Source organism: Trichogramma pretiosum, unplaced genomic scaffold, assembly GCF_000599845.2.
Source record: "Trichogramma pretiosum strain Unisexual culture from Peru unplaced genomic scaffold, Tpre_2.0 scaffold40, whole genome shotgun sequence".
NCBI classification, from domain to species: domain Eukaryota; kingdom Metazoa; phylum Arthropoda; class Insecta; order Hymenoptera; family Trichogrammatidae; genus Trichogramma; species Trichogramma pretiosum.
The window spans coordinates 288,158-306,413 of NW_019641657.1; the positions used below are offsets into that span (position 1 = coordinate 288,158).

General features: G+C 41.9%; 2 protein-coding genes and 1 non-coding gene across 10 annotated transcripts in view; 2 read left to right on the forward strand and 1 right to left on the reverse strand.

Moving 5' to 3' along the window:
- The window catches only part of LOC106656175 (calcium/calmodulin-dependent 3',5'-cyclic nucleotide phosphodiesterase 1-like), a 160,680-nt gene that overhangs the window by 37,510 nt on the left and 104,914 nt on the right, over window positions 1–18,256 (reverse strand). The window lies entirely within an intron of this gene.
- Window positions 1,465–5,557, forward strand: LOC106656176 (maltase 1-like). The gene is made up of 8 exons (XM_023460187.1): window positions 1,465–2,006; window positions 2,920–3,107; window positions 3,197–3,457; window positions 3,548–3,790; window positions 3,873–4,061; window positions 4,136–4,391; window positions 4,708–5,053; window positions 5,128–5,557. Exons 1-8 carry the CDS (start codon window positions 1,838–1,840, stop codon window positions 5,267–5,269), a joined length of 1,794 nt encoding a protein of 597 aa, XP_023315955.1. The 5' UTR covers window positions 1,465–1,837; the 3' UTR covers window positions 5,270–5,557.
- On the forward strand, window positions 12,157–12,349 carry LOC111693939. The gene has a single exon (XR_002763531.1). It is a non-coding gene; the product is annotated as a U2 spliceosomal RNA (small nuclear RNA).

Here is an 18,256-nt window from a genome sequence, read left to right on the forward strand (position 1 = left end):
AAAAACAGCCATTTTCAGTCCTTTTTTGCAAGTTTTTCACCACACATTGTTGTCTACATTGACTTAAACTTTAAGGCCCATTACAAAACTTTATCAGGCAGTAGTTGACATCTTTGGGAAGCTTTTTACATAGTTTAGGAAATGAAAGTCCGGTTCGAACTCGAGTAGATTTCTTGTTTTATGTTTTTTTCTGCAGTTTTTTTGCTTTAGATTTACCTCGATTGTTCCAATCACTTTGGCATATTTTTTTTCTGAAAATTTGGACAATTTCCAACAAAAAAGTTGCTGGGCACTTTTACTTTTGAATCATTCTACTTTAATCCAGGAATTATTTTAATATTTGTGATTTTTCATGAATTTCAAAAAAACCCTAAAATGGCCAACTTCGGGCCCCTGAAAAAGAGTGATAGATGGTCCCAAAAATTCTAATAAAATTTGGGGACATTTCTGACATCGGGAACAGCAAGTTTTTCATATTTGCAGAAAAAAAATTTTTTTGGCCATTCGATTTCACAGAGAATCGGCCATATATTTTGACGAGTGATAATTTTTCCCAAGGTTCGAAAAATCGACCGAGGCGTTTCATTTTGGGGAGATCGCGTAAATATATTTTTGATAAATAAATATTTACATTTCAATAATGATTAATAACTCAAACAAAGGATATTGCTACGCGTTCTAAATCCAGTCTTAAGGTACACGCAAATAATCAGTGCGAACTCTGCATCGTAAATATCGCATGTGTCGTTACAAAAAATCATGCACGCCTTACATAAGAACCCGCGCACGAGTTCACCGCGGCAAAACATATTCATATACGAGCATCGAAAATTCTCCCGTATATACGTTGTTTTTCTCCATTCACATGCTATACAAATACACTTATATCTACGCGAATACGAGTGCAGCAACAGCAGCAGCAGCAGAGGCAGTCTTTCGGTTATTAGTGCGCGCGATTAGATTAGAAGCGCGACGCGCACATGCACCACTACCACCACCACACGCATAGAGCTGTCTAATACGCTGCTGCTGTCGCTCAGCTTTATATGTATATGCACAAAGTCCATCCGCGATCGTGCGCAAGGACACCTGCGTGCATGCGACGCGATTGTGACGCCGCGACGTCGCCGCAGTGTGCAGTGCATCGAGCTGCAGCTGCCACCGCTCTTTATAATATATAATATTTTTCTCCGCTGTATTTCCATTGTCGCGCGGTGTGTTGGCACGCGCGAGCACACGGATACACGCACACTCGCGTGGTATAGGAGCGCGCGCGCGATGAATCATTTTTAGCTTCCGTTGAAAGACATCGATTTGAAGGAAAAAAAATAATAGACAGGTTTTTCATTTATATGTTTGATTTTTTGTCATCTACTCGTGTGATTTGTTTGGATTTGTATAAAAGTTTATATGATTTTTGTGTTGACATAATATTAATACATAATCATTGCAAAAAAATTGCAGATTCCTGATTGAACGCGTTCACGAGACAGTTCGTCAAAGTTGTTTTTTTCTCCGAAGAAAAGAAAATTTCTACCGAAACATACGTAAGGTCGAAATCACGGCCTCTCATCGAGTGCGCGCATCGCTCGAGCGTAGCCACCACCAGCTGCATATATAGGCAACCGATTTTTCTCCTACGCTACCACCAGCTCTGTACATTATCCAAGAGCGCGCAGATAAGGTATCGCTCGCTGAAGAATTTTTTTCCCACGCAATTAACGAACGACGAGAGACTCTAGGCCTTAACACCTCAAACGTCTATATAAAGGTCTGGAAGCGGAGCCGCGAACGAGGCAGTGGCGGTGCGCTATCGAACGCGACGACGACGACGACCATGTTGACTCTCAGGCTGTGCGCGGCCGTGGCCCTTTTGCTCTGCTGCTGGGCCAATCTCGCTGGCGCCGTCATCAAGAACCCAGGATGGTGGAGGAACACGGTGTTTTATCAGATTTATCCGCGCAGTTTCATGGACTCGAACGACGACGGGATCGGAGATTTGAAGGGTGAGTCTCGAGGATGAGAATTTTCTTCGGATACGGATCTTTCGGAAAATATTTGTTTTTACGTAAAGTATTTTTTGAACTAGAAAAATTTTATTTCAATCGCAAGTAGAATAATATTTCATCTCAAAATTAGTTCGTAAAGGTCTCAAACACTAGTCGCGAACATTTTTTTATTCCTTTATTTTAATTCCTTCAATTGCAAAAATAATTGACGTTTTTCAATTATGAAGCAATTAACTTTGAAGAAGGAGCATAAGTGTACAGTGATGTACTAATTTTGTATAACGATTCTATTGTTTGGTATCGTTTCATAGAATATAAAAAATATATGCCACATAAATAAAATAATTATTGCACATTATTAAGTTACACTACCTGTAACCGGAAACTTTAAAATTTTCATCATTTACAAAATTTTAATCAAATATAAAGAGAAAAATTTTCGAGAATAAAGCACACATCTAGTATTTCACGATTTTCACGTAACGAATGTACCATTATTATGAATGACACACATTCAATCGTACATTTTTACGAGAAAAAACTTTTTGAAATAAAAATATTTAAAAAAATGCACGCGATAGTAATCGATATCGCGGCCGTAGATCGGAAGTGTTTGTATTTTAGAAAAAATGCATGATACAGCGAGCTAATCGATAATTATCTCTTATCAGAAATTTTTTTCACTCCTCAAGGGTAGAACATCGCTGCATTCGAGAAAATTGTCGCTATAAATATAGATTAAATAGCGGTAATAGTAATGGGCAATAATACTAATAAAAATTTATTGATTCCGTTGATAAAATGACTTCAATTTCGACGATTGAATTAATTGTATTATTCAATGAAAACTCATGTACGCGTTAAAAGAATGAAAACGCGAATCATCTGCACTTGTTGCTGTTTTCCACAGGTATTACCATGAAACTGCAGCACTTCAAAGATTCTGGAATAGGGGCCATATGGCTCTCGCCTATCTACGCCAGTCCAATGGTCGATTTCGGCTATGACATTTCGGACTTTCGCGACATCGAGCCGGATTACGGAACGATGAAAGATCTCGAGGAGCTGACGAAAAAAGCCAAGGAAATGGGCATCAAGGTTTTTTTATCGTTTTACTTTTACACGAATTACGTTGCGCTCGAAAATCTCAGCTTGTATTTTGATCGTGATAAAACTCACGTACGCAGGTCATTATGGATTTGGTGCCCAACCATACGTCCGATAAGCACGACTGGTTCGTCAAGAGTTTCAACGGGATCGGAAAATACAAGGATTACTACATTTGGCGAGGCAACGACTCGTCCAAATTGCCGAACAATTGGATCAGTGTTTTCAGCGGTCCCGCCTGGACCTACAACAAGACTCGCGGCATGCACTACTTCCATCAGTTCGAGTACAGGCAGCCCGATTTGAATTACGCTAATCCGGACGTTCGACAAGAAATGGAGGTGCGTCGAATGATTGTTTCTCTCTCTTCGTCTCTCGTTTGAAAAAAAAATTTCAAACTTCTTATTGTCGAAAAATTTACTTCCTTACAGGAAATCATCAGATTTTGGCTGAGCAAGGGAATCGACGGTTTCCGAGTCGACGCGATACCGCACGTTTACGAAAACGACGACCTGCTGGACGAGCCAAGATCGAACGATCCGAATGCCGGGCCGAGGGATTACGGCTATTTGAATCACATCTACACGAAGGACGACCAACGCAGCTACGATCTCATTCAGAGCTGGCGGAAAATCTTGGACGACTGGGCCCACGAGCGCGACGAAGACGAAAAGGTTCGCGCCTCGATTTTCTTCTTATCGCTTCCAAACTCGCCGGATCCGTCTCGAAGTAACGTTCGCAAAATTTATCCCGCAGGTTATCATGACCGAAGCCTACACGAGTTTGGTCAACACGACGAAATTTTACGACTACGGCTCGCACGTGCCGTTCAACTTCAACTTCATCATGAGCGTGAACAACAAATCAACGGCGGCCGAGTTCAAAAGCGTGATCGACGACTGGATGAGTCACACGCCGAAGCCTCACGGCGTCGCCAACTGGGTGGTAAGTAGTATACATACGATTTTGCGGTCGACGCGACAAATCAATTAAATATTTTTCGCCCCGCACCCACACAGATGGGCAATCACGATCGCAGCCGCACGGCGACTCGCTATCCCGGCCGCGCCGACCAGATGACGATGCTGGCCATGATACTGCCCGGCATCGCCGTCACTTACAACGGCGAGGAGATCGCCATGGAGGACAAGCTGGACATCAGCTGGGAGGAGACCATGGACCCGCAGGCCTGCAACACCGATCCCGAGCACTACAAGTCGCGCACGCGCGATCCCAACAGGACGCCCTTCCAGTGGGACAATAGCACCAATGCAGGTAATTGTTGGGTTAAATTTGTTTTTTTTTCATCGTCCCTACCTTTGATAAGGGTCTGATAATCTTAAAGAGACTATTTAAAATACATTACTATTGATTGGCTTGCTTTTAGCGATTTTTCTATTACAATTATGTTTATTAAAATAATAAGTATTTAACTAGTTTGTATACATTCATTTTACTTCGAGCCTGCCCCACTAGATGGCGAGTACCTTTACTTGTAAATCTGCAAGTGGCAAAGTAACAATAATTGTATACAAGTCAAAACGCATCGTATACTAGCTAAAATCACGATTTAATATGTGTTGATATATAGGCTTCAGCAAAGCCAATACTACGTGGCTGCCGGTACACGAAAACTATCCGCATTTGAACCTCGATCTGCAAAAGAAAGATTACGGATCCCACTACTGGCTCTACAAGAATTTGACGAGCCTGAGAGCTAGCTCGGACACGCTGAAGCACGGCGAACTGATGACCGAGGTATTGAACAACGGCAAAGCGTTGGCCGTCGTCCGTAAAAATGTCGAGAGCCCGGAAAGGATCATACTCGTGATCAACTTCTTGGACGCGGAGTCGCAAGAAGTCGACGTTTCTAAATTTACGAACGGAGAGCGAGAATTCGACGTCATCCTGTCTAGCCAAGGATCGGGAGCTACCGGGTATGACATTTCTTCGTCGAAACTTTTGACCTAATGCGATCTCCGAATGTTCATGCGATTGTCGTTTTTTTTAGAACCAAAACGCCAACGAACAAGGTGAAACTTCAGGCCAAGGCATCGGTGATTCTCAGAGGCAACGACGCGCCCAGCTTCGCAGTGATTTCCAATTTACTGATCATTTTCGGCATATTCGCGAACAAATTGTACTCGATGTAAATTTGCGAGTGGAGTGATTTGGTCGAATCATTTAAAAAAAAAACATCACTAGAGACAAAGTATTCCGAGTTTACGTTTAACATATAGCGTATTAGAAATTTCATAATCTATTCAAATTATTCATTATTATATACTATTGTATTATGAAAGAAAAGTTTTACAACGGTCGACTGTACATAAATCCGAAGAGAGCTTTGTGTAAGCGCGAAACTTTAATGCAAGTTATATAAATTTTTTTTATGTTTGTAAAACATCTAAGTAATATAATAAAAACATCCATAAAACAAACTCGACGTAAAAAAAAAAAAATTAAGTTGTAAAACTATAAGATTATAAAATTATCAGATTTACTCAAGTATTTCAAGTGATTGATCGAGAAGCTAAATAAGTCAACGCATAGGTTGGACAGATGCGAGACTAGAGTGACCTTGAAAAAATATTGCGAACGTCTTTATTTTATGCATTTATTGTTAATGATGTTGTCTATCGTTTTTACTATCACATAAAGCTTAATCTAATCACAGTTCACATACCATCTCATCGTTCAGTTCAGTTCGTCACTGTCGTAAAACATTGACTCAAATGTGCACCATCAAGTCTATGGCATTTTTTTTATTGGATCCACGCATGATCTCATCGATCATAATTTTGCATCAAACTTACCTAGAACAAACAAAAAATGACTCATTAGTTTCAGCATAATCTTCGAATAATCTTTTTAATATGTTTAATAATCCTTACATAAATACCATAAAAACAGTAATGCTAATTACAGTCATGCTCGACATGCTTGAAATTTACTTTCATGAGATTATTCACTTGCATACACCATCAAACTTTCAACCTTATTACACCCTCTTTGAGAGTCCGAGCAACTGCACTGCGGAAAAAAAATACTTTCCCCCAAGAATAAGTTTCGAGAGTATATCAATAATTTCATCAAATTATTCAATCGGCGAGTTATGCGCCTTTTAAACTCGATCAGCATAATTCGATATCCTTTCAAAGTGCAGCTCTCTCCTCGTAATTCCGAGCTATATACATGCCTTTCATAATCAATTTTACTTTGATTCGCGGCGGTATAATAGTTTAATTGTTCGCAACGAAGTATATAGGACTCGACAAAGAAAAAAAAATGGAGTAATTATACCCATAAACCGTATGTACAAATTAATTAAAACCGATTGCGAGCTCTTGCGAGCGATCCGAAATTTAGAGAAGTACGCGCGGCTGGTTGGTTGGTTGGCTGCGGGTCTCTCTCTCGCTGCATCCGTAAGGAAACTCCGCGCGCATATTATATAACGCGCGAGCGAGAGAGAGAGCTCGACATACGTTGTATTATTCTCCGAACTCGTAAGCGGATTGAAATGACGTAATCGACTGGCTCCCCCTTTGTCACGTATACACACCGGGTAGGTAGGTATACATATCTGTATATTCCGTACCGTATACGTACGTACGTATGCGCGCGTATATACACGTATGGGGGACAGAGCGAAAGTTTGCTGCCTGCGACGACTTGATCTTGCGCGAGCTTCCAAACTTCGCTCGAATGTTATTGAACTTATAATATTTGACATGTTCACTCGTTAATTGAATGCATATTCCGAATTGGAATTTGCAGTGCGCTTCGAAGCTTTAAGCTTTATATTCGTAAAAATAATATTTTTTTCGGCGTGTAGAACTCGGAAAGCCGACGAAAATTCTTCAAGTTTTTGAGATAAAAGCTCGATGGAGTGAAAAAAATATATATTCCTTTCCGATACCTTTCGAATATTCGAACAACATATAGCTGGGATACAAATAGATTCAATCTTGCGTCGTAAAAAGCATGTTTACTTTCGTTCATTTACGAGGCTCATAATTGAATTTTCCGTCCGTATGTATTTTTTTTTTAAAACTCATTAAACTAGGCGCTGACACTTGCGAATATACATAACCCGATACGAAATGTGGGTTAGAGTTACTCGTCGCGGGTGCCTAATATTGATTAAAGTATTAAATATTTCAAGGGACCGCTTCTGCGAGTTATAATCTCTGCCCTGGCCGTGCAGCGTGTTGTGGCTTATATATACCTCGGGCAGAGGGCAGAATTTTTTTAAAAGTAACTTGTGTATATGTATACGTTTGACCGCCCATATATAAATATCGATTCCTCGAGAGCCATGCCCAAAGAAAAAACGCAATACGTCGCAGAGAGAAGCTCTCTCTCTCTCTTTCTCTCTTTCTCTCTGCCGAAGCATGTCATCAACTTATTGATTTTCGATGCAATCTCATAACAAAACTCATAGAGATTCTCCCATTGTATAGCATTTTTGTGCATCCATATCGGCAGAATGGGAAGGAAAAATATTCCTGCGAACAGTGAAATTCGAGAGCGCGCAAATACAACGAAAATGTTATAAAATTGTTTGCCATTCACGTTTGGATAATCACGAATAGTTCGAATATCTCCTATTATTATTTTTTAAACGCGCGGAAAAGCTCCTTCTCCCACGGAGCTCGAAAAGCTTCGGATCGTGTATATACACAGCGAACAAATTCAGGGAGAAATATCGCATCCCCGCGCGGCAATCCTCATTATATCTTCAAAGCCATTTAATTATATAAAAACATCGAGCGTCGAGCTTGCAGCTCGTATATAAAAAAAATTACCAATTCGTCGAGTGCGCGTCGCAGCCACTCGATCAAAATTTCCATTCGATGAGTCCTCGAGAGTTTCGCGCGCGAGTTATGCTTTCCGCTCGGCTATATAGCAGCTTGTATAACGGAATCGACCTTTAACCACGAGGATCGCGTCGCAATCTTTTTCCGCCTCATGAATTTATCTCATTTTTTTCCTCCTGCGTCCCAGCTGCTGCTGCTGTGGTGCTCTTTTACCGCGCGCCCAGACCGCGCCCGATATTGTTACCCCGGTTCGACGCTGCACTATACGATGTACACGCCGCAACTTTCACGAGCCGCGCATCCGATATTTTTCATCCCCGTGGCCCCCGACGTCGACCGACTGAATATTGGGCGCTGCAGGGAGGTTAACTTTCGACCCCCTTTTTTATTGCGTTTCCGGTATTAATACCGCGAGCGCTTATCAAAGTGATACAGGTGTGCATCAACGCGCGCTAAGTTCTGCGCACGATCGATTCGCTCAATTAAAGCTCGCCCTTTGAGCTTTTTTTTTGTCATCGCTGACGTACTATTTATAACGGGGAAAAAAGAGGTTTCCGTGCTATAATGAGTTTACGGCTCGTAATATCCGATCCTGACTCGCGGAGATTAAATGCACCTACGGATACTTTTGATATGTACATCGTAGCGCGCAGTACGTTACAACGCGACCCCCACCCACGCGTTTCGTCTTCGCTTGTATACGACGTTGTACCATATATACGTTACACGTGGTACATGTACACGCACTTCTTGACGCACGCAGAAAACTCGAATGTAAGGGCGCGCGCGCGTCTTTATTATGCGTTATAAAGGTCGAGCAAGCAACGCATGAACAGCAGCAACAGCAGCAGCATCGCCGCGTCGTCAATGACTCGTAACTATAAAAACAGAAAGCGATACCCATGCAAAACTGCGTATAACAACTTTCTGGGGGGGAAGGGCGCAGGGGGTTCGGGCGAGCCATTAAAGCCAGCTATTTTATTAATACTTAATTTTTTTTTTCTTCTTTTTCTCTTTATATCATTGTAGGTACATCGTTGCGCTCGATGTACGCGCGCGCGCGCAGCGACGTAGTTTACTGGCACGATACACGCACTACGCGGAAGCTCAGGACAGATCTCGCGAGTCCGTGTGTAGTAGTAACGCGTGTTTATATGGAGAGCTTTCATTTAGCATCGGAAAGGCCGCCGCCGCCGCCGCCATGGATCGATAAACGAGGAGAGATGTGCTCGGCAACGTGGGCAAAAAGTTATATTCGGGTATACGTTTTTTACGGTAGCAACAGTTGCGATGATAATGTGCGCGCGGAAGGATATAATACGTTGTACTATATATATCGCGTTGGGAACACGTATACGCTGTTATTTTCTTTTTTGTTGCCTCCTCCTCCTCCTGAATGGGGTATCATTGATCGCGCGCCGCGACGGCAATTCTCTCGCTTTTAAATTGTCATCGATCTATCTTTTCGACTGTAAAACTTCCGCCGCGCTCGTCGAGAGCTAATGCGATATTCTGGCGCTTATAAAAAAAAAAAGAGAAAAAAGAGTTATTCATTCGGGTGCGGAGGGATTTTATAACCCGCATCGAGCTCGGCTAAATAGTTTTTCGACAAATTCGAGTGCTCTCCGCGCTGTCGGTCTAAATTACTTTCCAATTATATAATATATCTTTGCGTGATCGAATCGTCGTTAACGCGTGCGTGCGTGTATGTGTATGCAATCTTTTCTCGCGATCTGCACCTTTAAAATCTATCGATCGAGATTCTATACTTGAATATGAGAAACGTTAAAGTGCGCTGTAACGAAAACTCAATGCAAAATAAAATTATCGAAAGCTTCGAGACTCGAGCGACTGGATGTATACACTGGAGGGCGCTTTGAGAGCGCCTCGCTGCACAGTATACTACGTATACTGTATATATGTAAGGTGCAAACATTAAAGATCTTTCATAGAAACGTTTTCATCGGTTGGCAAGGCGCAAGCAAGACTTTGAATATAAAGCTCGTAATCGAAGCCTTTTGAGCTTTGTGCGCGCGCGCGCGGGTTAACGTAACTTCTTTGATCTCGCGAGCGAAAAATGTCGAGCTTCATCAATATTTAATATTTTTTCTTCATCTTAGTGAAAAAAAAAATATTATTTATCGTGAAAGCTTCGGCGAGAGCTAATAAGTATATACACGAAACGAAGAGGTAATGTTTTTTAATCAACTGAAATGAAATATCTCTCTAGCTCTTCGGTCACAAATTATGCAGCAACGAGCTTTTTCTTAATTTGTATACGAGGTCGACTCCGAGAGTTTGCTCTTTAAAAACAATTATCGAGCGATTCATCGAATAAACAAATAATTATCTTCCACTCGAGTCGCTATAAAAATAAAAACGAGCGAAGAACGCTGCGCACGTGCAACCCAACTGCCACCGGCCGTTCCGACTGACTCGCATATCGGTCAATTTGCACACTGCGAATATACTTAATTCATCTCGCGCAAAGCCCGCGTATAGCAATCGGTAAGTATACATCTTCCTGTTGAAGTCGCATTTAATGCGAGAAGTATACGTACGCATTTAAATGTAAGAAAGAAAAAAAGCGGAGAGAAAGTAAGTAGCACCGTAAAGTGGGAAATGGAGTCGACGTCATTGGGGGCGCATCTCTCTCTCTCTCTCTCCCCGCAGCTGTGGCCGCTCGCGTATACGTCGTCCGCGTCCGCTCGTGCTGCAGTAAGGCAGCAGGCTCTCGAGGTCTCCATTACACGAGAGCTTTATATACTACTGGAAGGAAGCTCGACTGCGAGGATCCGCCGTAGTAGTAGTTGTAGTAGTCGCTGTACGAGAGTGCAGAGCGCGCATTAGCACTCGGAGCGATATAGCGGCAGCGGGGGTATTTACTGGAGTATTTTTCCGGTCGCGTTCGTGTATATATATAGTGTAGCGCGCACGTGGTGGAGAATCGAGGATATCTTCCTTCGCGTGTATACGTACGAGCGATTCCACGATTTACCGGACAAATTTTTGAATAGAAACGCGTCCAATTTTTTTTCAATTGGACGCTTGTAACCATCGTTGGTTATTGTTCTTGCAGGGATAGAAAGTTAGACAAATGAGTCAATCATTACAATTGTACTAGGAAAAAGCACGCTTTTTTTGAAATTTAAGAGTGTTTAATATGTCCGCAATCACTGCTCTCACTCTCTACTCGACTTGTTCACTTATTCACCAAGAAAAAATCCTAGTACCGTGCAAATAAATTACAATTAAAAGGTACCGCGCGTCAAAAAATGAAGATTTTACATTTGAATTTTCTTTTAATTTTATACATAATATGAAGCAAACTTTTTCTTTACGAATATTATTTGAAACATTTACAGTTGAATCATTCAATTTTATATTCCATATAAGTCCTCAGATGTTTTAGATAATATTTTAGGTATCATAATAACACGAGTCATTTGAAAATGATTCACAGAAACTTCAGAAAATAATTTTTTATCTCTTGAATTATAATTAAAATAATAAATTTTTGCTAAACACAATTTAACACGTTGAGTGGACATTCGAATATCGACATTTCCGCGGCTAATGAATCCTAAACTTGCCGAAGGCATGCGCACGCACTAATGACCCCTTACAGACTTTTTCAAAAGCAAAAACCTACTTTACCGATCTAAAAATGAAATAATATCCTACAGTGACAATCATGTATAGTAAGCTAAATAACATTGTTACTTAACTTTATGAGTTATGAAAAATTCGAGGAGTGCATGGAAAATTCAAGTTCTCGTGCGCGCGAGGCGAGTACACCGCTTTAACAATTTCAATAATTTAAAATGTAACTTTTTTATTCAAGTAATGAATTTATAGCTAAAAAATAAATAAATGCATGCAGAAATGTAAGAACTAAAGCAATACAGAGTCTTCAATGCGAGAAAGTTTATATCGCGTTTTTCGGTGACGCGCTACCGCTCGAACGTTTAGCGTACGATTTATATCGTAGTATTTTTAATTCAAGAAATATATTTTATATACGTGGCTGAATAACAGCAGCTGTAGCAGTACAGCAGACGTGTGTAGTGTGTACGGCAAGAAACAAGCAGCCGGAGAGAGGGAAACCCATACGCTCGCCGGCACCGAGCTTCGGATTCCACCGCTAGAGGTCATAATTCAATCCAAACGTAAAAAATTAAAGTTCTGTAGTTAAATCTGACTAAAAACTAAGCAGCAGCATCGCTTCTCGGCCTTTTGGCTAAGATCAAAGTGTAGTATCTGTTCTTATTAGCTTGATATCTAATACGAAGTCTATACGACTTCTAGCATATCGAACTGATTTTTGAAACTCGGCATGGCGCCTGGGGCTTGCTCCGGCCTTGCCACGGGTCTTCTCTGCATTGCAGTACCGCAGAGTTAGGCCCAATAATCTTAATACAAACATAATTAACAGATATTTAATCTGTATTAAACACAGGACTTTTCGAGCTCTGTAAATAATTTATACCGGCGTCCGAAAAAAGTCGAAAAATCGACCGCACGAGGTCAACATCGACTATGCGCTTATACGTGTTTTTTAAACAAGTAAATGCCTGGTAATTATGTCGTGTGATGTCTATGAAAGGTACATTTGAACACTCTTTTTATAGATATTCACGAAGTCGTCACTTTACCCAAGAATTGATTTGCCTGGTGGCATAACCGCGCGCCCGTATATACTCTACGTATTAAACTTTATTAATACACGTGCTTCTAATTAGTTCACACTTTAGTCAACAAATAAATAAATAATATTACAATAAAACCCAAATACTCTTCTTTCCAAATATTAAATAATACATTACACTTACGAATGCGCGAAGTGAGTGATTCTCAATGAATCCAGTTTGAACCCTCGCTACGCTCGGGCATCAAACTGAATTCATTGAGAATCACTCACTTCGCGCATTCGTAAGTGTAATGTATTATTTAATATTTGGAAAGAAGAGTATTTGGGTTTTATTGTAATATTATTTATTTATTTGTTGACTAAAGTGTGAACTAATTAGAAGCACGTGTATTAATAAAGTTTAATACGTAGAGTATATACGGGCGCGCGGTTATGCCACCAGGCAAATCAATTCTTGGGTAAAGTGGCTACTTCGTGACGATTTGTAAAAAGCCTATTATAATTTTTCCCTATTCCTGTTATAGTTTTTCAGAAAAAATTGCGACTTATCGGCGCGCGCGCGCGCGGCAGCTGCTTCGGGCGCGTAGAACCCTACACGCGTGTATCAATTTGTTTTGCTGCGTATCACGGGTCGATGTCAAAATTGTTTACGTTTGTATCGCTTACAAATAACAGACGGATTCGCCTGTTTATATTTTGTCAAACGTTCTACTCTGTACTGCGGTCAGTGACTGAGTTCGAGCGGAGAACTCTCACCCAACGTCAGGAAATAAATATTTTGGCTTTTAAAACAAGGTGATTTTCAACCGAATATTTGACTGGCGAATTGTAGAATTTCTCATATATTCATGCACGATATACACGAGCCTCGATAAATTTCTTAGCGAGTCGTTTTCCTTACTCACTCTCTCTTTTTCTCTCGTTGGTTAAACGGGAGCGATCGTGTGTTTGTGTGTACGTATGCGTGTTTGCGTGTGTGCAGGGGCACGGCGCTCACACTCGCGTTAAAGTATACGTATACGAGTTGCGAAAGAGCTATACACTGATTTCTTTCAACGGATCCGCGCGCAACTCGAGGCTCGCATGTGCAATTTATATATCATGTGCCTGCGCAGCGTAGCCGAGCGAGCCGAGCGGAGGGATGAAGCGAGAAGCTCGCCTATCGCAGTTTGTGCAGGTACTTATAGATATATACCTGCCCACACTATACGCGTGTATAACACGCGAGGACTATTATGAGAAAACTTAGGATTGCGACAGATAAGCTGCTGCTGCCGCTGCTACATACACCACCACCACGGCACCGCATCGCATCGCCACCGCTTCGGACTTGATCGATCGCGTTTATATTATAGCATCACCGGCGCACGGACGGTATACACAACGCGTATTAGTGGTGGCAGTGGTAGTAAGCTGTGTAACACATATACGCGTGCCCCAGCATATACTCGCAGATAGATAGAGAGAGAGAGAGAGAGAGAACTGAGAATGGGTAAATTTATGTGTGGCTAAGTATAAACGGTTCGACTGATTGATTGCGCGAGCACTGCTTGGCCTCCGCGCGCTCGCGTTATCTTTTGCAGCTCGAGCTCTCGAGTGATATTAAAACGTCGACTGCATAGGCGCGCGCGCGCGCGCACACACATACACACGAAATGGGAAAATGATATTAATTTGTTCACTGGTAAATCAAGGGGGGAAAAGTCCAGACTTTATATTTTTCATACGTTACATGCACGACGTTGAACGGTGGTCACGAGTTTTTATTCGATAAACCGCAACAAAAAAATGAAAAACAAGAAAGACGCACATAGAATATAATCTTCGGTCGTAACCTCGTAATCGTCCGAGGTGTGTACGCGCTCGCGGGAGCAGTTAATAAAATGTTACATCGTCAGCTGCCAGGCGTATATTACAACGCGATCATTTGCATAATCTCTACCCTCGACTATCCCCGTGCACACATTATATGAGCTGCTGCGCGACACATTATAAGTGTCGCAATTACGAAGAATGCCATGGGTATATACGAGCTTTGCATAAAGCACCGAGGGCTCCGAGTCGAGTACGCGATCGAGGTAGGCCCTCGAAAGCTGCTATCTCGCGCGAGACTTTGTCATCGTCGTCGTCATCGTCATCAACGCTTCACACACATCGGACCAATGGCACTGAATGTTGTATCGCGCGCGCCGCTGCAGCTTCTCGGAGAGCTTCAAACGATCCGCGAGACAGAAACTATATCATAGACTACGTGTATAGTATATAGCACGTATGAGAAAAAGAAATGGGCGCCCAGTGCGAGTGTGTGGGTGGATGCGGTGGTGGCTCGTCGCGGAATCTTTATAGCCTCCTATCCCAGCACAGAAGAGATCCTCATCCGCGCGCATACATATACTAGATCCGAGCTTTAGCGTATGCGCCGCCAAAGCCCACGTACAAGACTTTTCACTCTGTGAAGTGAGCGCGTGCGGTATTTACATATATCTCTGCATCAAGATATATTCTCTCGTTTCTGCGAGTCTGCGTGTCTTTTAAACGGGTATTTAGGGTAACGGCCGACGCCAGCAGCAGCAGCAGCTCACCCGCGAGACTTCTTGACGACGTCAGCTCTCGAGCGCTTCGACGACGACGCCGTCGCGATGACTATGCACTACTATACTGAATGTATGCCCGCTTGAATGACGTCGTCGTTTCAGCTGCTGCTGCTGCTGCTGCTATAGTCTTGAAGATATTGCGAGTACGCAGACACACGTGGACTATACGATAATGGCCTCTTTTTCTCTTTCTTTTTCCCTTCATATTATATGCGTATATGTAGCACACAGTCGAGAAGAGCACGAGCTGCTCTCCGCAGCAGAAGCTCGCAAGGGGGATAAATTTTCACGAACCTTTATTACGTACTAATATGGCGGAGGGAGAGGGCGAGAGAGAGAGAGAGAGCTGAACGTGCGGTTATGACTCCTTTAAGGTCCATAAGCGTTTCTTTATCCAGTGCCGCTGTCGCTGCCGTTTTAGAAATTCAGTGCGCGCTTATATTATAACCATTATAATATAGCCACCGCGCGCGAGGATGAATTTTAACTTGTCGCGTGCAAACTATATATATACGGGATTCCGACGCGAGCAGTCTCGTGTGCGTTATTTAAAGAAAGAATTATACACGTTGCGTAAGTATAATAGCCTCGAATCGGTATTAAAAATCCTTTAAAATCCGAGCGATGCTTTTGCGGCGAGTGCACGAGCGGACTTTATACCGATATATCAATGCGCGCGCGGAGCAAACACTACGCGTGTATTTTCCAATGGAATCCGATATAAGCCGCCCCCGTCCGCTCGTGCCGACTCGATCGAGTTTAAATGCAAAAGTATATATTATATAGAGGCGGGCAGAGAAAAGCTCGCAGGGAGATTTCATTCGTTGAAACTATATGCTCAGACGATTACTTCTTAACAAACGAATCCCAGGTTCTCTCTTCGCTGGGAGACATTTTTTTCCGATTTCGCGTCACGTGCGCGGCGAAATTTCTTTTAAACGAGAACCGTGTATATTTTAAGTTTTCATTACCGAGAGCGTACTTTTGCGTCTAAAGGAATGCGTAGATAAGAAGCGAGGATTATATCGTATGGAACGGTCGAGAGAGAGGACAATTTAGGCCACTAAGTAGGTTAAATGTTCGATTAAGATGATTGCCCGCACGTGTAGCCGCGTAAAAAGGGAACATAAATACAAGTGAGATTGTATATAATCTGTATAAAAGAAATAAACGATGCTGCATGGATTACTTGCGAGGATATGGGGATGAAGAAAAATTCCAAGCGTCGTTCGCTAATTCAATGATCTCGAGTGGGGTTCACTTTTTCTATAACGCATAAGTGTCGAGGAAATTAATTTTTTATTTTCGATTAACAAGAGAGATGTCGCAATATTTATTTTATAAAATTGTCCTGAGTACAACGTTAGATATAGTCGACGTTCCTAACTGTGCACGTACGGCCGACATATATCGCGCGTGAAATTCTAGGCCAATGGAGAGAATTTCGGATGTGTGACAGGTCGTAGGCAGCAGTAGTAGAAGTGGTAGTAGTAGCAGCAGTAGGAAACGGACTAGACGTACACATATATCTGCCGAGCTGCCTACCCTGCAAAATCCGCATGTATATAGCTCGTTATAGCATAAATCTATATATGCTATTTTATCTTTGCTAAATTAAACCGTTGCTTTATGTATATCCTGACCGAGTTTCGTTTCGCAATCGCATCCTAGAAAATTCATTCGAACGATGAACAATATTGTTGTCAAATGTAATACTCGTTTTTTTTTTTTTTTTTTTTTTATGAAGTCGTAAATTTTACCAGCTGTTGCAGCGCGCGCGAAGTAAATGAAATGTAAAACGGCAGTGATTGACAGTTTAATTGATATCGCACTTTTAATTTCTTTCTTTTTTTTTTTGCAACGAGCAGTTGATATTTTTTTCCACCTCGCAATTAATCGCGCGACGTATTAATTAAGAAAAGTTTGTTCATTCACAATCGGCAACAGATCCCCGCGCGTCCATACAGACCGGCTTATAGCTTAGCGCGAAAGTTGATTATTTTTTCATTACCGAATGATTATTATTTCAAGCGGACTGTATTTATATACGTAAAATGAAACACGAGGGTCGTGAGTGTTTTTCCCTCGAACGGTACACTTATACTCGGTGGAAAATTCAGCATTTAATTAGCGACAGCAGCAGAAAAAAAAAACGGCGGCAAAGTTCATCTCCAAAGTTCAAACCAGCTCGCAGAGGTCGAACTTTTTCGAAGACGGCGTATACACACACAAACACGAGATACACGTATAGATACACGATACAAGTGTATCGTACGTATTGTTTTCCACGTATATATAGAATCGTATATAGAATCGTGAGTCTCGGCAATAATTGTCACATACACCGCTGCTCGCGCACAGAAATACACTCGATTTCTCGTCGTAAATTAATTGAGTTTGTGCGCGATATCGCAGACGCGCACGCCACTATATGGTATAGCCAACCACCAGCAGCAACGACGACGATGCTATTGACCTCCCGACGACGCGATATATAATTCGACCGGACGACTGAAACACGAAAGGATCATGAAAAAGCTGAAAATCAAATACATATTTATACGCAATCGCGCTCCGTTTACATAAAAAAAAAAAAACAAAGAAAAGAATGAAAAGGTGAGTCGTGAAAATGTTGTTTATTACGGACATTAGAAATTTTATGGCCTCGCTGTAGCGCGCGCAACTACTGCCGAACTATTTACGCACCGCGCGCGCAAACAAAAGGCCTGCGCGTACGCGGCTATATAACGAAGCTGGGCGACTCGGGAAAAACGGATGAATCCCCCGTCAGTTATATTTCGGCGATGAAACTACGTTGGAAATCCCCCTCCGCAGCAGCAGAAGCAGCAACAGCATCATATAGACACACAAAGCGCTCACAGAATCGTATACCGGGCTTTGATTTACGTCAGGTATAAATGCGTACAATAGTATCTTTTAATTATCTTATATATACGCCACTGCGGGCGGCGATATAACTGCGCATTTTAAATGTATTTTTCAATTTATTGAATTCATCTTCTTCACTTTTTTGTGTTGCAACTGCTTCGTTTCGAGACTTGGGTATATATATAC